Below are 22487 nucleotides of genomic sequence, written 5' to 3' on the forward strand. Positions count from 1 at the left end.
GTGCCCCTCGGGCATTTGTGTAAATTGTGCAACTTAAAGTATTTTCGTAAGAGTTTTGTTGTGTGCTTAGTACCCTGTCCTCATAAAGAGTACAGGGCTGTTGTGATCTAAATAAATACACTGTTTATTTTCATAACACTTGTGTGGTGTCCTTTCACTTGGTGTTCAAGGGGTATATGTGATGGTATAACAGCTGGCTTAACACGCCCTCTAGAGTTTAGCCCGAAGACTGCTCTTGTCCATGCTACTAGGATAGCTGGTCTATCGGTTGACTTACAACCAATCACCATAAGGGTTGTGTGGACTGATACATAGTGATCACTAGAATAGTGAGCACTGCATATCAGGCCAACTTCTCACAGTAACCAACATCATTCGGCACAGGGTTTGAACCTGGGCATCCCTACCGGCACCGATGGAGTCGTTCGACTTGAAAAACAGATCAAAAGGATCGAAAAAGTTTAGTCAAAAAATGACTAAAGGGTACCACTTTTTCCGGATCGTTGCTTGCTGGCGTGAATAAAAAGAAGAACCGACGTCAGCGTGCGAGGGCGGCGTCTAAGTGCTCCGGCGATGTCATCCCGGCGTCAACGACGGACGCGGAGCCGCAGACGACGCCTACCGACGCGCAGGGGTACTGCTACGCAAAAGTTTCCGGATCCAGACTGACGCCTGGGGATATTTTAATGTAAGGAATCTAATACTAACCGGTTTCTTTCAGATGCTGTGTGACAAAGGCATGGTTTATAGAGGCAGTCAAAGAGTGAGGCTGTGTGCACAGAGCACATTGACGCATGACGGCTGAAAATGTAGAGTGAGGCTGTAGCTGATGCAAAATGTGTGTAGAAAACAGCTTGGAGAGATGGAAGATGGACATGGTGAGGCTGTGCGCACAGAATGCATGGGGGCATGGAGGCAGCAGGCAAGAGTAAGGCTGTGTGCATAGAGGACATGGGGGTATGTGCTGTAAATAGGAAGAATGAGGTTCTGTGCATGTGGTCAAATGCGTGTAGAGAACACTTGCAAGAGATGAAGTCTGAACACAGAGTGAGGCTCTGTGCACAAAGGCCATGGGGGCATGGAGGCAGTAGAGGAAGAGTGAGACTGTGTTGAAGGTAAAATGCGTGCAGAGAACATGTAAGAGTGATGGAGGCTGAACAGGAAGTAAGACTGTGCACATAGAGCATATGGAGGCAGTAGAGGAAGAGTGGGGCTCTGTTGAAGGCAAAATGCATGCAGAGAACACCTAGGAAGGATGGAAGCTGAACATGGGGCAAGACTGTGTACATAAAGCGCATGAGGGATGTAAGCAGTACACAAACATTGGACTGTGCGTTGAAAGCAAACTGCGTAGACCTAGGAAAGATGAAGGCTGAACATGGAGCAAGACTGTCTGCAAAGAGCACATGAAGACAGAGGTAGTGCAGGAAGAGAGTGTGTGCAGAGTACATGGGGGATATAAGCTGAACATGAAGAGTGAGTGTGTGCACGAGTAGGCAAATGCACAAGTCAAAATGCGTGGTGAAAAAACTTGAAAGGTAAGGAGTCTGAACACGGAGTAAGGCTGTGTGCCCAGAGCGCATGTGGGCATGCAGGCAGCACACAAAGAGTGAGGCTGTGTGTACAGAGCACACGGGGGTAGAGGGGCTGACAGGAAGAGTGAGGCTGTGTGCATGAGAGGCCAACTGCATGCAAAAAACACCTGGAAGAAATAAAGGCTGGACAGGGAGTAAGGCTATGTGCACAGAATGTATAGGTGCATTGAGACAGTACACGAACAGTGATGCTGTGTGCACAGAGCAGTATGGGAGCATGAGTATACAGACCAAGGTTGTACGCAGCAAGCATATTATTGGGAAGTAGGCTGAACTTAAGCAGTATCCCCTAATGGAGTGTGATGGCTTTAAACAAATATTATCTGAAGCAGACGGCAGCAGAATAGCACACAATGTAAACGAAATATTGAGGAATTCTATCCCCAAAGAAAATAAACATGATTAAATAAAGTAAAAAGTAGTATGGTTAATAAAAAAGGTGCCTTAATTTGTGCGCTTCCAGGGTGTGAGTGTAATATTCTTCTGGGCACTAATTTTTACACGGCTAGCAGCGAGTGTGGAATCTGGTAGTTATGCTGTAGAAGCCGTCAGGGTTACAAGAAACAGTATTGTATTTTTTAATGGAAATAGCAATGTCAACTGCTGGGCAGGTAGAGTAAGACTGTATACAGAGAGCAGATGGGGGCTGAATATGAAGAGTAAAGTTGTGCGCATTAGTAAAAAGGCTTGCAATGAATAGCTGTGAATGTTCGGTGTGCACACCCCTTTTATTTTCCTGCCCGTATTTAAATTTGCTAGGTCTATCAGTCACGTGAACATAGAGCGACGCTGTGTGCATAGAGTGCATAGGCGCATGGAGACAGTACAAGAGGAGTTAGGCTTCGTGCACAAAGCACATGATGGCCAGAGGGTGTACACGAAGAACGAAGCTATGTGCACAGAACAGACTGTCAGGAAGGAGGCTGAACTTGATCAGTGATACTTAATGGGGAGCGATGCCATTAAACACATGTTGATAAAGCAGACAACAGCAGGATAATGCGCCTAATAAAAAGTAATGTAGAGGGATGTTATTCCCAAAATATAAAAACACTGGCCGTGAAAGTAAAATGTAGCACGCCCAATAAAAAAAAAGGGTGGCTTAATTTGTGCACTTGCAAAGCGTGACTTTGTTCTGCTTCTGTGCGCTAGTTATTATAAGGGTAACAGTGAGGTCTTTTTTGTTGGCACCAAATGAAAAAGTAATGTAGAGGGATGCTGCTTCGAAAAGAAAATATACGCGGCCAATGAAGGTGAATGTAGCACGCCCAATAAAAAAGAATGGCTTCATTTGTGCCCTTGCAGGGTGCGAGTGTGTTCTGCTTCTATGCCCTAATTATTACAAGGGTAGCAGTGAGTTTTATGTTGTGGGCTACGAGCACAACCTGTGTATTGTATACTCAGCAGGCAACTGTAAAAGTAATGCAGTGTTGGCAGGGAGCAACGGAGCTGCAAGCAGGAGCTCTGGGAAGACAGTATCTTGAATGAAGAGCACAGGTTAGGGGGATGGGAAGAGAGGTAGCGTCTGTAGAAGATGTAGGGCGGGGAGCAGTGGGTATGACTTGGGGAATCTGTGTTAAGCGGGAGGGGTGTTAGTTGAAGTTGCCGTAACATATGGCTGAGGCCAGTTTGCAAGTATGTATAGCTCAAAGAGCCTTTTACAAGCAGATGCTGTTCGGGAAATTTAATCGTATGCACCCTCTGCGGTGCTTACGTTCGCAAAACTACTGTATAACAAGAAAAGTGGACATCAAAGAAAGCGGCAGCCTTTGAAGTCTGATGCCGAGGCACAGACAAATGGTGGTGTGTGATGTGGCTGGCGTTGTGCACGCGCCTGTCTCACATGAACTGTGTCTAATCCGCAGCATGGGTAGACTTTTCGGACCGCTTACTAGAATCTCGCCGCAATGCTTATGCATTGCTTCAGCAAGACCTAAAAACTGACGTAGGCGTGCCGGGTGGGACTTGTGTATCCTTGCTGACATCACGTATGCGGGAGACGTTAGGGCGGAGTCACGTGGTGCCGTCCCCCCGGTGCACAGTGATGCTGTGGCAAAAAAGTTTTCCAGATCCAGTCGTGCGCCTAGGGATAATTCTACTTTAAGGAATCTGCGGCTAGTAGTCTATCAGATACAAAGTGCAAACATCCCAACACTAGATGGCGATCTATGAACAGCATATGATCTACAGCTCATATGCCTCGAACAGATCATTCCACACAGCCTGTCCACTCAGCAGTTAAATGTTGCTCTAAGAACTTTCTCATAATCTGCAAACACAAAGTATTTTGCATAGCCAGCCAATATTGCCGCCCTTTGCAACCTAACACAAAAGCAGTGTATTCAGAAGCGCTTCTGCTACATCTCTACATTCACACTTCCATGAACTGCCTTCAGTATATAACACTCAATGACTCAACACAAAGCCTCCACAGACACCCTTTAGCACTGCACTTTGAAATCGACCAACGGATACATTCAAGAGCAGAAATCAAATCCTCACCTTTGCAATATCAGAGGAGGATTTGGCTGCCTGTTCCCAGGGTAATGGACATGAATGGTATGGCCAGTGTTGGCAGTCAGTTGCCTCAAAGTCCTCTGGCTGCGACCGATTCCTTGGGCCAGACGAGTGGTGGAAGAGCCACTGCCCAGGGTTAAGGAGCTGTGGTCTGCATGGCGCACCATTAACGGGTGAGTGGCGGGAATGTTTCCTGGGGAAGGAGGGATGTCTGCTGCAGAAGAATGAAAAGGCAAACAATCACATGAAGGATCAAAACAAGAAACAATGACAGTACACAGAGGACCAAATGACTACTTCCACCAAGAGGAGAATGTGATCATTCGGGAAAATACATCTGCACTATTAGACTAGAACACTGAAAGAGGGAAATCAAATCATTAGTCTAATATGGCACTGAAGGACAAAATAAATGACAACGTGCTTTAAGGACGTCCAACGTGTCCAAAGATTATGTTATGTGAATTTGTAGAGCTCAGCTTATCACCTGAGTAGGCAAGCCTGACGCGAGAGGAGGAGGAGATCATGCCTGTTCGTCTGGAAAAGCCATGTCTTAAGGTAACTTCAGAAGTCCATGAAGGGAGGTTGGGGAGGACCTAAGGTGTTTCGGGAGGTTGTTCTAGGTCTTGGTCTCGAGGCATGAGAAGAAAACAAGTTACTTACCTGTAACTTTGGTTCCCCAGTATTGGTAAATTTCATAGATTCCCATGCTTTGTATCATTCCCCGTCGTAGGAATGGGAGCCTCGGTAAATAGAAAATACCTTAGTAGTAAGCACAAAGTGAAAAAATAGGCCTAGGCCTCATCTCATTTTGTAGCTTATCCACCTCTTTAGGTTTTGCCTGGTGAGCTGCGCACTGCGCAGCTGCAGGGAAAACCTTATGAGAAGAGTAGAGTGCTTTGGTCCCCGCCTCTGTTTCCATTGGCTAGCTCCATAAATGGAGGCTAGCCATTGGAACAGAGATCTGCCTGTCATGGCCGGACCAGATTCGTAGGCGTTCCCACGATTTCTTCCCTCTCCGCCCTTTTCGCATCGTCATCGCGGCGGTGGGCGGAGTTTCGTTTTTTTTTTAATGTGTTTGTTTTCGTCATTCCATGCCGACCACGGCCGCCGGAAGAAGTACAGGTGAGTGCTTTGTTTTTCTTGCCTTCCCGCCCCCCCCCCCTCCTTGTGCCCGTTCCCGCCCCCCTCCCGCTGTCCGTGTCCCACTTGTAAATGCTTTTCTTTCACGTGGGATTGGAGTGTGAGTCCTTTGGAGAGGGGCCGTTATCGGGGGGTAGTGAATGGATAAGGATAATGATACTTTATTTGATTTAAAAAATCATAAAAGGGTGGGCTTACCACCATGCAAACAGCGTGTACATCATAAAAAAAGACCACAAATTCAGCTTTGAATGTTGTTAAAAACTGGTATCATAAAATATGCAAATTTATCGGGGAACACAATGTTTTTAACTCATGATAAAAGGAAAGAAGTAGAGGTGTGGGAAAATAACAGTAGTTCAAACGGGGGGCACGTTATTTTTAACTCAGTGCAAAAAGACATCCGTTTGGAAAGGAGGAAAAGGAAGAGAAGAGTCCGTAGCCGGCCGAGGCCTGGCCTATTGTCCAGAGACCTCTTTGGTTACCGCCTTGTTTTCCAGCTCTATGGCGGCGAAGTTCAAAAATGTTATGGTTTTACATGAAAGTTCTATCCAAGATCCACTTAAGCATCTTATCACCGCCGCTCTGCAAGTTCTCACCTGAGCTTCTCTTAGAAGTGGTCGAAGAAGCATTTTTCTACGATTCTGAAGTGCCGGGCATATGCATATAAGGTGCAGCAAAGATTCCGCACCGTTGCCACAGAGACGGCACTCGGGAGTTGCCCACGACCGTAGCCATTTAGGAGTAAGCTCTTTGGAAGAGAAGCAGCCCAGCCTTAAGAGACTAAGTTTCCTTTTGTGATGGTCCCTGAAGCATTCTTTCAAGTATTCCTGAGGTTTTAAGTTGGTATATGATGGCAAAACGATCCAGGCATGGTTTTTGCCGGCCACTGCTGCTTTGTCCATGAGTAATGATGCTTGTTTGACTGCTTTCTTGGTTATCAGCTTGAAAGCGGAGTAAGTCATGGGCAAAAGCCAGGATTCTTCCAGTTTTAGTGCCTCAAGAGCTTGCCTCAAGGTCTTATATGTTGAGTTTGGTAGGCCAGCTTGTTTTTCGACTTCTGACCAGCAAAGGTGGGCCAGGGATTCGTCTGCTGCGTCCCTCATGCGCCAGTAATATTTGGCGAGTGCTCCTTGTCTTGCCGGGAGCTGGTTGGTAAGACCATACTCCAAGCGAATTTGAGCGTGAGAAATATGGCGCGGAATTAGGAAGAGGTTTTTGAACAGCCTGGATTGGGCGAGGTTTAACGCTGTGGAGTCCCGGGTGTGAGAAGGTGGCCTGATATGCAGTGCTCACTATTCTAGTGAACACTATGTATCAGTCCAGCAACCCTTATTGATGATTGGTTGTAAGTCAACCTTATAGACCAGCTATCCTAGTAGCGTGGATACGAGCAGTCTAAGGCTAAAGACTCGAGAGGGCGCGTTAAGCCAGCTGTTTACCACACATATACCCCTTGAATACCAAGTGAAAGGACACCACACAAGTGTTATGAAAATAAACAGTTATTTATTTAAAGATCACAACAGCCCTGTACTCTTTATGAGGACAGGGTACTAAGCACAAACCAAAACTCTTACAAAAATACTTAAGTTAGCACAGTATATACAAATGCCCGAGGGGCACGGAAAACCATATACTCTGAAAGTGGAATGCGAAATTCCTAGCAGGTAAGTACAGTACTAATAGCTTTTGGAATCGCTAGGACTTGACTAGGGAATCGTTAGATTATGTCTAGGAGGCCTAGGGGACTCGGGTGCAGTGTGTGCACTCTCACGCGAGATGCGGGACAAAAGTCTATGGTAGCTAGGAATTAGAAAGTTAGTGTTCTCGGGCGAACCCGACCTGGTAGGGAGAAAACGAAAGTAGATTCTGACCCTTGGATAGTGAGGCTATGCTGGGGCACCGAAATGCCGAAGTTACCTAGCCCAGGGGCTGCAGCTGCATAGGTCTGAAAAGACGTCGGGAATCCTCGTAGACGGACCAGGAGCCGGAAGAAAAGATGCTGGCCGGTGACCAGTGAAGAAAGTTCAGTCGGATCCAAGCCTGGATCTTGAAGATAGATGACACCTGAAAGCAGAGGGGACCAAGTTCGAGACTACTAGCCAGTAGTCAGTGGGCACCAGGAGGGCACCGGATGGTAGCCACCTCGACTAGGTGAGTGGGTGACGCTTGACTCGAAGATCTCACGGACCAGGAGGCGTTGTCGGCGACCAGGATGGAGGATCGAGCTGTCCCACGAAGATAGAAGCTGTCGGCGTCGCTGGACCCAGGATTGGGCAACAAAGCCTTGGCAAATTCAAGCCCACGCGGTGGACCTAAAATGGCGTCTGGAGTGGACCAGGAGGGTCCGGGGTGCCTCTCTTGAAGAAGGAAGCCAAGGCCAGCCTGGAGCAACCAGACCAGCAGTCGTGAAGTCGTTGGGCGTCGTTCAGAGGGCCACAAGCCAGCCGGCTAGTAGCCAAACAACGCGGTGCACAGCAAACAGCAGAAGGGCCCCACGCAGATCGTGGAGATGCAGGGGGGCTGATCTTGGGTGCTGGAGCTGCGCAGGGTCGGGGCTTCTCGGACCCCAAAGCACTCACCAGTGGAGGACACGGTGGGCTTGCAGTAAAGATGTCGTGCAGTCTTGGCGATCGTCGGTCCCTTGAGGTCTCGTCGCACTCACGGTTCTCAGCTGGGCTGTAGAGGTGAGTAGAGGTCAGAGGTGCCAGGGAAGCCGGGTCTCGTCGAGCTGGGTCGTCGGATTCGTGATGAAGGACTTGCAGCAGACCGCAGTGTTCTTTAGGATGGTGCCTGCGGATGCAGGGTGACTACTCCTTAGCCACAAGGGAGAATCTTGAAGAAGAAATCGTGAAGTCCTTTCGAAGAAAGTGGTATCTTGATTCCAAAGATGATCTAATTTTAACAGGGGGCCCGCTCCCATCTTTATACTAAAAAAGGGGGCTGACCCGGTGACTAGGTCCTGCCTATGGGTGGGACCAGGAGGGGGGTGGTTACACCCCTCTCCCCTGCCGGACTTCCCCAGGCCAGGGGCTGGTGTGCCCCTGGAACTGGTTCTGACTGGCCTATGCGTAGTGAGCACCGGGGTGCCACTCAGCAGTCACCTTCCTGAAAAGCCCTGCCTACCCAGGATACACAAAACCATGTCTGGGACGGTGCTAGCACCGCCCCTGACAGGAAACCCTTTGTCCAGGCTCCCCTCACTGGAAGGACTCCCAGCTGCAGGGGGTCAGACTCGTGTCTGTGGTGGCAGCATCCATTTTGTGGAGCTGAGGCTTCAGTTAACTTTAACCGGGGTTCACAGTTACATACATGTCGTGTCCCTCTAGAAGGGTGGAATGCTAACCCCGTCGCCAGAATTGGCGAGGGGTTAGTATTCCAATTCGTATGACACCTTACTCGACATGTTTTGATAAAGCAATACCAGAGATAGCATTTAACCGCGAGGATTATAATGCACTTAAGAGTATATGGTATGCGATATCATGGAACAGCTATTAGGACTTGATTCCGCAAGCTGCAGACAGGCTCAGCTCATGCCAGAGCACTATCTCACATGATTCCAAGCACTCTGCCTTCAGGATTGTCAAGGCCTGCCATAGGAGTGACTGATAGGAATCTGTGTGTCCATTTTAGGGTTAGGTATAGGGATACTACACCTACAGCAAAGGGTGATTACACGACTTTGCCCCAGCTGTCATGCAGCCAGTTGTGTCAAATTTAGGAGACCAGCCAGGGGTGGCATAATACATGCTGCAGCCCCTGGTAGCCCTGGGTACACCTATGCCCTGAGTTACAGGGTCTGATAAGGTGGCCCAGTACCAATTGGTAGATGCACCTAGGGTACATGAAGTAATTTAGAAAGAGAACAGCCAGGCTGTGGGTCTGATTGGCAGGCCCACAGCCAGAGAAAGTCGTAAACCAGTGAAACAAAAGCAAAAAATCTGGGTGATCATAGGATTGCAGACCCTACTCTCCTACATGACCCCCCCCCAAACTTTGGGACAATAAGCTAACCTTGACCAGGTGAGTCTTCTTGTTCTAAGTGGAAATATCTGGAGAGCCCATCGGCATTGCCATGATCAGTACCAGGTCTATGTTCCACTGTAAAGTCCATCCCCTGTAGGGAAATGGACCACCTAAGCAGTTTGGGGTTTTCACCCTTCATCTGATTTAGCCACAAGAGGGGCTTATGGTCGGTCTGAATCTTGAAGTGAGTGCCAAACAAGTATGGCCTCAGCTTCTTCAGGGCCCAAACCACAGCAAAGGCCTCCCTCTCAATAGCTGACCAATTCTTCTCTCTGGGGGTCAGCCTTCTGCTTATAAAAGCAATGGGCTGATCCTGACCATCAAAATTCAGTTGAGAAAGAACAGCTCCCACACCCAACTCAGAAGCATCTGTTTGGACAATGAATGGTTTGGAGTAGTCTGGACTCTTAAGGATAGGTGCTGTGCACATGGCCTGCTTTAGGTCATCGAATGCTTTTTGACAGCCTGCTGTCCACTGAACCTTTTTTGGCATTTTCTTACTTGTCAGTTCATTTAATGGTGTCACAATGGAACCATAGTTCCTGACAAACTTTCTGTAGTATCCAGTCAGGCCCAAGAAAGCTCGAACCTGAGTCTGGGTGGTTGGAGGAGCCCAGTCCCTGATTGACTGTATTTTGCTCTCCAGTGGCTGAACCTGGCCTCCACCTACAAGGTGGCCCAGGTATACAACCTGTGTCTGCCCTATCTGGCACTTGGTGGCCTTGATAGTGAGGCCTGCTGCTTGCAGAGCCTCTAACACTTTCCTCAGGTGGACCAGGTGATCCTCCCAGGTGGAGCTAAAGACAGCAATATCATCTAGATATGCTGCACAGAAGTCATCCAGCCCAGTAAGGACTTGATTCACCAACCTTTGGAAGGTGGCAGGTGCATTTTTCAGACCAAAGGGCATTACCACAAATTGATAATGCCCACCAGGGGTTGAAAATGCTGTTTTGGGCTTGGCATCCTCAGCTAACCTGATTTGCCAATACCCAGCTGTTAAGTCAAATGTACTTAAGTAGTTGGCAGAAGCCAATCTATCTATAAGTTCATCTGCCCTTGGTATTGGATGGGCATCAGTCTTAGTGACTGCATTGAGACCCCTGTAGTCTACGCAAAACCTCATCTCTCTCTTACCATCTTGGGTGTGAGGCTTTGGCACTAGAACTACTGGACTAGCCCAAGGGCTATCTGAGGGTTCAATGACTCCCAATTCCAACATTTTCTGCACTTCAGTTTTTATGCAGTCTCTAACATGATCAGGCTGCCTGTAGATTTTACTCTTGACTGGCAGGCTGTCACCAGTGTCAACCTCATGGGTGCACCAATTGGTCTGACTGGGTGTCAGAGAGAACATACGTCTGAAAGACTGAAGAACCTGTTTACAGTCTTTCTGCTGATGTTCAGAGAGGCTGCCACAAAAGACAACACCATCTACTGACCCATCATCAGGATTCTGAGTGAGCAGGTCTGGGAGAGGGTCACTCTCTTCCTCCTGTCCCTCATCTATGGCCATGAGCAAGCTCATGTCCTTCCTGTCGACATATGCTTTGAGCCTGTTGACATGGAGTACCCTGTGGGGACTCCTGGGAGTTCCAAGGTCCACCAGGTAGGTGACCTCTCCCTTTTGCTCAAGAATTGTGTGGGGCCCAGACCATTTGTCTTTGAGTGCTGCTGGGGCCACTGGCTCCAACACCCACACTTTCTGTCCAGGCTGATAAACAGTCAGGACAGCCTTTTGGTCATGCCAAGCTTTTTGAAGTTCTTGACTGGCCTTAAGGTTTTCTGATGCCTTCTCCATATACTCAGCCATCCTGGAGCGGAGACCAAGTACATAGTCCATTATGTTGGTTGCAGGCTTTTTGAGAGGTCTCTCCCATCCTTCCTTCACCAAACACAAGGGGCCTCTCACAGGATGCCCATACAAAAGTTCAAAAGGGCTGTAGCCAACCCCCTTTTGTGGGACCTCTCTGTAAGCAAACAGAAGGCAGGGCATCAGGACATCCCATCTACGCCTGAGTGTTTCAGGTAGTCCATGAATCATCCCTTTTAGGGTCCTGTTGAACCTTTCAACAAGCCCATTGCATTGTGGGTGATAGGGTGTAGTGAATTTGTAATTGACACCACACTCCTTCCACATAGCAGTTAAGTAGCTTGACATGAAGTTTGCACCTCTGTCAGAGACAACCTCCTTAGGGAAGCCCACTCTGGAGAACACTCCAACTAGGGCCCTTGCCACCACAGGTGCTGTGGTGGTCCTAAGTGGAATAGCTTCAGGATACCTGGTGGCATGATCCACTACCACCAGTATAAACTTGTGCCCTGATGCTGTCTGGGGTTCCATTGGACCAACAATGTCAATCCCCACTCTTTCAAAGGGCACCCCCACCACAGGCATTGGTATAAGGGGGGCCTTTGTTGTGCCACCTGACTTACCACTGGCTTGGCAAGTGACACAGGAGCGACAAAACTCCTTGGTATCCTCATTCATGTGAGGCCAGTGAAAGTGTGAGACAAGTCTGTCCCAAGTCTTTGTCTGGCCTAAGTGACCTGCTAAGGGAATCTCATGGGCCAAGGTAAGTAGGAAACCTCTCTGAGACAAGGGTACAACCAGCCTCCTGGTCATGCCAGGCTTGGGGTCTCTTGACTCAGTGTACAGGAGTCCATCTTCCCAGTATACCTTGTGGGTACCTGTGGCGTTCCCAGCAGCCTCAGCAGCAGCCTGCTGTCTGAGGGGTTCAAGAGAAGGGCAGTCTAACTGGTCCTTCCCCAGGTCTTCCCTTGAGGGTCCCCCTGAACCCAAGAATTCAACTTGATCAAGTTCAAACTCTCTAGGCTCAGTTTCCCTCAATTCCTGCAGGTCAGCCTCCTCTGAGACTTGATCCACAACCTGGGGCAAGGGGGAAGGCACAGCCTTAACCCTACTGCTCTTTTTCTTGGGAGGTGTCTGGTCCATTGTTCCAGGATCCAGCACCTGTTCAGTGGGGCATCTTCTGGCCTGTGACCTAGTCACAGCAAACACATGTGCTGGCAAACCTAACATTTCCAGATGAGTCCTCTGCTCCACTTCTGACCATTGTGATGACTCCAAATCATTGCCCAACAAACAATCCACTGGGAGGTCTGAACTAACTACAACCTTCTTTTGGCCAGTTACCCCTCCCCAGGAGAAAGCTACAATTGCCATACTATGATTGGTAGTGACATTGCTTGCATTGGTCACCAGGAATTCTGTACCTGGCATGATCTGTCCAGGGTCCACAAAGCTAGGTGTCACCATTGTGACACTGGCACAAGTGTCCCTATAGGCCTGAGCCATTTTTCCATTAATAAAAGGTGTCTGTCTGTATTTGCCCAAAGTATTGGGACTTATGTCAGGGGACATATCCATATCCCCTGTACTGACAAGGACAGCCTGAGTGAGGGTGCCAACTAAGTTGTCACTCCCCTCAGAACCCAGGGTTAACCCTACTAAACCCTTGGGAGGTGCACTACCACTGCTGGCTGTACTAGGGGGCACAGGTGCCTTAGGGGCTGCAGTGGCAGGAGTCTGCCCTCCTCCTTTCTTGGTGCACTCACTAAACCAGTGAGTTTTACTTTTACAGTATTGGCACCACCTTTTAGATTGGCCTTCTTTCTTCTTTTGGGGAGCCTGACCCCCACCCTCTTTGGGTTGTTGGGGACCTGTCGAAGACTTCTGGTCATTTTGTTCCCCTTTTGAATCTTTACCCTTCTGGTCTGCTTTCTTCTGACCACCTTGATTCTGGCCCTGGTTCTGTTTAACTCTTGTTCTAACCCATCTGTCTGCCTTCTTTCCCAATTCTTGGGGAGAGGTCAGATCTGAGTCAACAAGATGCTGATGCAACAACTGGTTCTGACAATTGTTTAAAATTTGCTCTCTCATCATCAAATTGTACAATCCTTTATAATCAGTAACCTTACTGCCCAGCAACCAGCCCTCAAAAGCCTTAGTGGCACAATCTACAAAGTCAGCCCAATCTTGAGACTGAGTTTTCTGGGTATCCCTGAACAGCACCCTGTACTGCTCAGTGGTTAGGCCAAACCCATCAACCAGTGCATTTTTCAAGACTTGGTAATCATTAGCATCCTCCACCCTTGTGGTGAGGAGCTTGTCTCTTCCTTTACCCTCAAAGGAGAGCCACAAGATAGCTGCCCACTGACTTGGGGGAACACCTTGCACAGTGCAGGCCCTCTCCAAAGCAGTAATCCATTTGTGGATGTCATCCCCTTGTTTAAAGGGGGGCACTATCTTACCAAGGTGTTTTGTATCAAAACTCCTTTCCCTATTGCTAGGTACAATGCTGCCACCAGTGGGGACTGTCCCACTCAATTGTTGCTCTCTAGCAAAGGCAAGCCTCTCTTTGGCCAGGGCAAGTTCTTCCCTTTCAATCCTCAGATTGGCTGCCTTTTCCTTAGCTTCATACATTCTCCTCTGGGGAGATGTCATTCCCCTTTGAGAGGAACGTTGAGAGCCATTGGTATGAAGGGATCTGATAGAGCCTCTTGATAGAGATCTATCTCGTCCATTCCCAATGTTAAGCTGACCTGAGAGTGGCCCCAAGGGTCCCCTAGTGCCCATCTCATGTCTGCTTAAGTTGGACCTGGTTAGTCTGCTGACTTCTACCTGTTCCTTTTCTGCCTCATCCCCTGATACCAAATCATCATCCTCATCATCAGCATCATCTGCTTCCTGAAGAGGATGGTCCTGGGCATCAAAGGGACCCTGTAAGGAGGGCATGTTGCCATCTGAATTAGAAGGGTCTGGGTTACCAGCCCTCCTTGCATCATGAGTCTCTAAGAGACCAATCAGAAAGGCAGTTGTGGGGTTAGACCCCTGCTTAATCTTCCTAGAGGTACACACTTGTCGTAACTCATGGAAGCTAAGCGCAGTATATCTTGAAGGGATGACCTGTGGAGGGTCAACTGACACAAGGGGAACCTCAGTGTTTCCTCCTTTGTCCGACATACTGTTTCTAGTGTGGTGTAAGTGATGCACCTACCTACACTATGTGTTTACCTACTGATCCCTTGCTAAGAGTTGCAGCCAAGGTGTGCTAAGCCTTGAGGAGCTACAACAGCTGGTTCAGTAGAACTCAGAGTATTCTAAGCTTTAGTTATGTGTACCTAACAGTACTTATGTGATCTTTCAACAAGATATTCTTAGGATACGTGTGGTAAAACAACAGCAAGCTCAAATCCCAACCGCTGCTCACCAATGTGAGAAGGTGGCCTGATATGCAGTGCTCACTATTCTAGTGAACACTATGTATCAGTCCAGCAACCCTTATTGATGATTGGTTGTAAGTCAACCTTATAGACCAGCTATCCTAGTAGCGTGGATACGAGCAGTCTAAGGCTAAAGACTCGAGAGGGCGCGTTAAGCCAGCTGTTTACCACACATATACCCCTTGAATACCAAGTGAAAGGACACCACACAAGTGTTATGAAAATAAACAGTTATTTATTTAAAGATCACAACAGCCCTGTACTCTTTATGAGGACAGGGTACTAAGCACAAACCAAAACTCTTACAAAAATACTTAAGTTAGCACAGTATATACAAATGCCCGAGGGGCACGGAAAACCATATACTCTGAAAGTGGAATGCGAAATTCCTAGCAGGTAAGTACAGTACTAATAGCTTTTGGAATCGCTAGGACTTGACTAGGGAATCGTTAGATTATGTCTAGGAGGCCTAGGGGACTCGGGTGCAGTGTGTGCACTCTCACGCGAGATGCGGGACAAAAGTCTATGGTAGCTAGGAATTAGAAAGTTAGTGTTCTCGGGCGAACCCGACCTGGTAGGGAGAAAACGAAAGTAGATTCTGACCCTTGGATAGTGAGGCTATGCTGGGGCACCGAAATGCCGAAGTTACCTAGCCCAGGGGCTGCAGCTGCATAGGTCTGAAAAGACGTCGGGAATCCTCGTAGACGGACCAGGAGCCGGAAGAAAAGATGCTGGCCGGTGACCAGTGAAGAAAGTTCAGTCGGATCCAAGCCTGGATCTTGAAGATAGATGACACCTGAAAGCAGAGGGGACCAAGTTCGAGACTACTAGCCAGTAGTCAGTGGGCACCAGGAGGGCACCGGATGGTAGCCACCTCGACTAGGTGAGTGGGTGACGCTTGACTCGAAGATCTCACGGACCAGGAGGCGTTGTCGGCGACCAGGATGGAGGATCGAGCTGTCCCACGAAGATAGAAGCTGTCGGCGTCGCTGGACCCAGGATTGGGCAACAAAGCCTTGGCAAATTCAAGCCCACGCGGTGGACCTAAAATGGCGTCTGGAGTGGACCAGGAGGGTCCGGGGTGCCTCTCTTGAAGAAGGAAGCCAAGGCCAGCCTGGAGCAACCAGACCAGCAGTCGTGAAGTCGTTGGGCGTCGTTCAGAGGGCCACAAGCCAGCCGGCTAGTAGCCAAACAACGCGGTGCACAGCAAACAGCAGAAGGGCCCCACGCAGATCGTGGAGATGCAGGGGGGCTGATCTTGGGTGCTGGAGCTGCGCAGGGTCGGGGCTTCTCGGACCCCAAAGCACTCACCAGTGGAGGACACGGTGGGCTTGCAGTAAAGATGTCGTGCAGTCTTGGCGATCGTCGGTCCCTTGAGGTCTCGTCGCACTCACGGTTCTCAGCTGGGCTGTAGAGGTGAGTAGAGGTCAGAGGTGCCAGGGAAGCCGGGTCTCGTCGAGCTGGGTCGTCGGATTCGTGATGAAGGACTTGCAGCAGACCGCAGTGTTCTTTAGGATGGTGCCTGCGGATGCAGGGTGACTACTCCTTAGCCACAAGGGAGAATCTTGAAGAAGAAATCGTGAAGTCCTTTCGAAGAAAGTGGTATCTTGATTCCAAAGATGATCTAATTTTAACAGGGGGCCCGCTCCCATCTTTATACTAAAAAAGGGGGCTGACCCGGTGACTAGGTCCTGCCTATGGGTGGGACCAGGAGGGGGGTGGTTACACCCCTCTCCCCTGCCGGACTTCCCCAGGCCAGGGGCTGGTGTGCCCCTGGAACTGGTTCTGACTGGCCTATGCGTAGTGAGCACCGGGGTGCCACTCAGCAGTCACCTTCCTGAAAAGCCCTGCCTACCCAGGATACACAAAACCATGTCTGGGACGGTGCTAGCACCGCCCCTGACAGGAAACCCTTTGTCCAGGCTCCCCTCACTGGAAGGACTCCCAGCTGCAGGGGGTCAGACTCGTGTCTGTGGTGGCAGCATCCATTTTGTGGAGCTGAGGCTTCAGTTAACTTTAACCGGGGTTCACAGTTACATACATGTCGTGTCCCTCTAGAAGGGTGGAATGCTAACCCCGTCGCCAGAATTGGCGAGGGGTTAGTATTCCAATTCGTATGACACCTTACTCGACATGTTTTGATAAAGCAATACCAGAGATAGCATTTAACCGCGAGGATTATAATGCACTTAAGAGTATATGGTATGCGATATCATGGAACAGCTATTAGGACTTGATTCCGCAAGCTGCAGACAGGCTCAGCTCATGCCAGAGCACTATCTCACATGATTCCAAGCACTCTGCCTTCAGGATTGTCAAGGCCTGCCATAGGAGTGACTGATAGGAATCTGTGTGTCCATTTTAGGGTTAGGTATAGGGATACTACACCTACAGCAAAGGGTGATTACACGACTTTGCCCCAGCTGTCATGCAGCCAGTTGTGTCAAATTTAGGAGACCAGCCAGGGGTGGCATAATACATGCTGCAGCCCCTGGTAGCCCTGGGTACACCTATGCCCTGAGTTACAGGGTCTGATAAGGTGGCCCAGTACCAATTGGTAGATGCACCTAGGGTACATGAAGTAATTTAGAAAGAGAACAGCCAGGCTGTGGGTCTGATTGGCAGGCCCACAGCCAGAGAAAGTCGTAAACCAGTGAAACAAAAGCAAAAAATCTGGGTGATCATAGGATTGCAGACCCTACTCTCCTACACCGGGTTGCCAGTAATTCTGAGCCGTATGTTAGTGATGGCAGAAATTTAGCGGCTACAATCTTAAGAATGTGGCCGGTGGAATGTCCGTTTAGTTGCTTTTGAACAGTTTTAAAAGCAAATTGAAGCTGCTTGGCTTTGGATTTCCCCTGTTCCAGGTGCTGTTTAAACTTTTGTCGATGGTCCAATAAGATTCCTAGGTATTTATATTTGTCTACATGGGTTAAAGGAGTAGAATTTATCTTCCAGACAAAATTTTGTTTTTTCTTTCTAGAGCCGCAGAAGCATAGTGTGTTTTATTTTTTTAGGTTTATAGTCAGCTGTGCCTTCGCGAGGTACTGCGACAGTTTGCAGATCAAGCGTTGTAGGCCGATGGGGGTTTTTGACAGGAGCACTATGTCGTCTGCATATTGAAGAGATATTATAGGTGAATTAGCCAATTTTGGAGGATCACCCTGAGTGGTACGTAGGTCGCTTTCTAGATCCGCGGTGTAGATATTAAAGAGGTTGGGGGCCAGTACACAGCCTTGTTTTAAGCCATTGGTTGTGTGGAATTTCCTTGTCAGGCGTCGACCATCTCCTTTTTTAACTTGGACCCAAGTGTCTGAATAAAGCTCGATGATTGCTCCCAGCAACTTTGGCGGCACGCCCCAAGCTTTCATTTTGGCCCAAAGAATGGATCTGGGCACTTTGTCAAAAGCCGCTTTTAGGTCCAAGAAGCAAGTGTACAGCGGGGTGGAATTGTGAATTGCTTTGTTAACAAGGAGGGTTAAGGCGGATAAGTTGGTCAAGGTGCCCAGTCCTGGCCGAAAGCCTGTTTGTGTCCGGGGAATTATCCCTGTACTGCTCACCCAAGAATCCAGTTCTACCAGCAGATTGGAGGCATAGATCTTGGCCTCCACGTCTATTAAGGCTATTAGCCTATAATTGTTAGGGTCTGAGCGGGTCCCGGATTTGTGAATTGGATGAAGAATACTGCCTCTCCATGATTCGGGAATATTCCCGGTTTTTAGACTGTGACCAAATAAGGGTGTTAGTTGGCTGGCCCAAAATGTTGGATCTTTCCTGAATAAGGCATTGGGAAGCCCGTTTGGTCCAGGTGCTCCGTCTGTTCTCAATGATTTTATAGTGTTCGAGACCTGCTTTAAAGAGAACAATTCCATGTCTCCTGTGTTCTTAGATATCGGTGAGTGCCCACTGCTTTTTGGAGCCAGCTTTGTGCTCGGGCTGAACCGGGGAGGCTCCTCTGGACGCTCGTTGTTATTGTCAGTGGAATTGTATAATAAGTCTATGTGACTGCTCCAAAGCTGGTCCGTCATGTCCGAGTTAAACTGGCGAAGTTTGCCGTTTAGCATAAAGTTTATTTTTGTCCAAAAATCTTTTGAGTTATTCAATTTACTTGCGTGGAGTATGGAGCATGCTAGTTTTTCCCTATGCAATCGCTTGGCCAGATTGATCTCTCTTTTTAGTTCTTTTTTTAGAGATTCAATTTTGTTCAGCGTGATTTGTGATAACAGAGACTTTTTTACGTTCGACCCTAAGGAATGCATTTATTTGCCTTTTTAATTGGCGCAGTTTCGGTGTGTACCATTCCCCGCCTCTTTTCCTTATGGGTTTAGATCGTCTATTGTTGAATTGATGTTTCTTATTGATCTCCATTACGAAATTTTCCCAAGTTTTAACTATGTCTCTTGATGTTTCAGCTGGTTGGTACAATACATGGCATGACTCCATTAGAGTAGAGAGGTTTCCTTCGTTCCAATTTAGCCGTTTTAGGTTAAAGATTTTTGTGTTCAAGGACAAGGGTGCTGCCTTCTCCGATTTTGTAGGTTGGGTGTTCAGGATGAGGGTCTGTGGGAAATGATCGCTTTCTCCGCGTTCCTGAATCTGGAAGTCGCTAATTTGGTGGAATAAGTCGGGGTCAGCCAGGGTGTAATCTAAGGTGGAGCCCGAGTTCTTGGAGACCCTCGTTAGAGCGGCTGGTCTGTCCAAATGGCCTCTCCCGTTTAAAGTGTACAGATGTAGAGCTTCTAGTTCTGAAGCACATTTCCTGCCCAATGCATTTTGTCTGCATTGATTGCCCTGCCGTGGTTCGATATTAATGGGGAGGGGTCCCTCCTGTCCACCAATTAGGTTCAGATTAAAATCTCCCGTTATTATCATGTTTTCACTTGGGTAGATTGATTTCAATGACTTGATTGTAGAGACTAGTTGTTTTATCCTTTTCCCTTTATATTTTCCACGGGGATGCATATAGATATTCACGATCAGAAGTCCCAGGTTAGGGGTAATTTCCACTTTAATACATTGCATCCATGTGGAGTCTAAGTCGATGCAAGTTGGTGACCAGGTGAAATCTGTTGATGTAAAAATGGATAGGCCCCCTTTGGCCCTACCGGAGCGTCCATCCTTTTGAGCTGGAACGAGGAATTCTTTGTACCCCACTAGAGGGGAATTTTTGGTCTGCCATGTTTCTTGAAACAATAGAATTTTAAATTGGGTTATAAACTCAATAAAGTCATCTTCCTCCAGCTTCGCATTTAAACCGTTGATATTCCATGAGCAAATCTTGCAGCCTTGCTTTTTACCCGTCATTGGGCTGCTGTCAGTTCAAACTACGTTCCTATGTAATTGTGCCCGAATAGTGTGTTGGGGCCTTTCGGGCATGTCTGCCTCTTGGTGTGCGAAAGTGATTGTAATTTGCCTCAATCCCTGCACTTCCACTTCAGTACTACTTCTTAAATCTGGCCCTTTGGCGTTTTTTAGAAGGCATATTTTTGGGTTTTGTTTCCGCAGTGGGCTGGGAGAACGCGCTGGATCCACTATTTTTAGTTCAATGCCCCATGCGGCGAAAGCCTCCCTATGAGACAGGATTAGATCTGCGGTGAAATGGTTGGTCCACGTTGTAATTGTTGAGTCGGAGCCTGCTTGAAGAGGGTTCGGTTTAAACTCAATTGATTCGAGGTCGCTCGATTTTAAATGTCGCAGACCTGGTAGTTCTTCTAGAAGTCTTAAAATGGCCCCTCTGTTCAGAATATCATAAGACCCTCTTGAACTGTATTGTGGGTTAAACTCGATTTTATTACTTGTCGTGGGCCGTTTTTGGATTTTAGGTTGTCTATTCTCTTCAATAAAGCGATGGACCGTTCCTGCTTGGTCCGCCTCTGGCACTAGTGTTTGTGAGTTTACCATCAGTGCGCTGTTAACAAAATCTTGTCTGTTAGGGACTGGGGCTAATGATACGTGAGAATCTCCACCCTGTGTATCTCGAGGGTTAACTCCCTTTATCGTTGCGACATTGTCTAAGTTAACTTGACATTTAAAGTCTGGGGCTTGATTAGGTGAGTTATTGTCACTTAAATCCGTCTTTTGATCAATGTTTATTTTTTTTCCCGGCTCTTGAAGTGGTACTTTATGGTCTGGTTTTTGACTCGTGGGTTTAAAGATGCTGAACACTTTTAATGCGTTCGTCTTTGTCGTTGTTTCACATTTTGCTACTTCTGAAGTCAAGGGCGCCTTGGTCGGTGGGTGGGCCGTCGGTGTAGACCCTTGCTCTGACGTTGTTCTAGTTTGAAATGGAACGCTCTCGGGATGCTGTTTGGCTTCCTTATTCTCGGGATTGTTGGTAGATTTTTCCAGGAAAGTTTGTGGAACCCATCGGTTGTGTGCTTTCGCATTTCTGGCTTTCCTTAGTCGCTTTCGTTCTCTCTTTGTAAGCGTTGGAGCCTGTTTGATCTGGTTGGCGATTGGCACGAAGTTGGAAATTTGCCCCTGAATTAGCTCGGCCGCCTCTGTACGATTAATCGGGTTATGCTCATCTGGTCTTGCTGGCGACCGGTTTTCCTTTGCTGGAGGAGAGTGTAGATGGTCTAGAAATTCCGAGCGCTCTTCGCCCCTGCTGGCTTTGGTCTGCCTTGTCACCCTGACGGTGCCCTCTATGGAGTGCTGATTACCGGTTGGTTCACTTGCTGTTGAGGTTGTTTCCGTGGGAGAGTCTTTTGGCGAGTCCTTGACGGCCCCCAGTATCTGGGTCATCAGGTTGGGTAATGTGGCCAGCTTGTCTATTATATTGGAGCAGTGACAAGTGTAGAATGTGTGATCCTTATTTAATTGGACCTTGGTAATCATAGTGTTTAAGTCTTGTAGGTTTGCTTCAATTCCCTGGACGTGAAACGCTAGGAGGTGGAGCAAATCAACTTGAGTATCCATCTTGTCCGCGTGATAGGACATGGCCGCTCCTATGGTTTCCATTGTTTTTAATAATTGCGGCCAGATGGAAACCTTTTGACTATTCTCTGACGAATCCCCCTGAAAATGAATGGGAATAGGTGATATAGGCGGATATGCAAAGGGGTCTGAATGCGTTAGATGCTCCCGCAGTTGGTCGCTCCCTGAGTTTTTGTCACTACTCTCTTCCTTCCCAGGGCCTAGATTGTTTTGAGTTGATAACTCTTGTGTGCTTCGTTTGAGTGTTACAGACTCAGTTGCTATTAGATTTAGTTCCTGTGGCTTCGGTGTCAAGCGATCTTTAATGGCATCGGTGTCATCAGTATGTCGTCCGGTTGGGGCAGAGCGGCACTTTGTTTCCAAACCCGGCATAAGCTGACTAGTCGTTGGACTGTGAGAGTTTGCCTGTGGATTTGGGCACTGTTTTTCAACACGGGGTAGCGCCTGAGGCTGCAGAAGGGATTCCTCAATTGTTGTTGGGGACGTGTTCTGAATTAAATGTGCACTCTGCAGACTCTGCTCCAAGACCGAGTCGTCAGTTGCGTCCGGGGCCCAGTGTACTAGGGCGCGCGCAGGTAGTGAATGGGTAGGTTGTAGAGGCTGAGAGGGTGGTTCCCCCTTAGCTTGCTCTGAGTCTTTAGCTATTTGTTGAGTCTTTAAAACATTTGACCAGAGGGGGCCAGGCCCCTTGCACCCGGAGTTCCTTCTTGACTTTACCGTTTGGACTTTGCAGGATTCACTGTAACACCTTGGTCGGTTTGGTGGTGATACAGACTGTAGGACTTCCTTGTTTGGTCCCTCCATATAAGCGTTATATTGTGTACTGTTGCATTTGGGGCCAGAGTCGTGAGGTGGGGATGTGTTCCGACTCACGCTCCCGGTGGAAAGTCTTTGGCAAACTTTGAGAAAGTCTGTGATCAATGCCCTTTTGCTTGCTTTTAAATGCGGGGCTTGTTCACTATGTACCGAAAGTGGCGTTACGTCTCTCGAAAGATTTCCCTCATTCTTCGTTGCGGG

At 48.2% G+C, this 22487-nt stretch overlaps 1 protein-coding gene across 2 annotated transcripts in view; it reads right to left on the bottom strand.

Annotated features, from left to right (window-relative positions):
- Positions 1-22487, bottom strand: part of HUWE1 (HECT, UBA and WWE domain containing E3 ubiquitin protein ligase 1) — a 1800886-nt gene that overhangs the window by 657617 nt on the left and 1120782 nt on the right. For both annotated transcript variants that reach the window (XM_086940169.1, XM_086940170.1), the window contains one exon: positions 4098-4326. In XM_086940169.1, coding sequence (XP_086796295.1) covers positions 4098-4326 — 229 coding nt within the window. The remainder of the gene's footprint in view (positions 1-4097; positions 4327-22487) is intronic.

The sequence above is a fragment of the Lissotriton vulgaris genome, chromosome 10 (genome assembly GCF_964263255.1).
Source record: "Lissotriton vulgaris chromosome 10, aLisVul1.2, whole genome shotgun sequence".
Taxonomy (NCBI): domain Eukaryota; kingdom Metazoa; phylum Chordata; class Amphibia; order Caudata; family Salamandridae; genus Lissotriton; species Lissotriton vulgaris.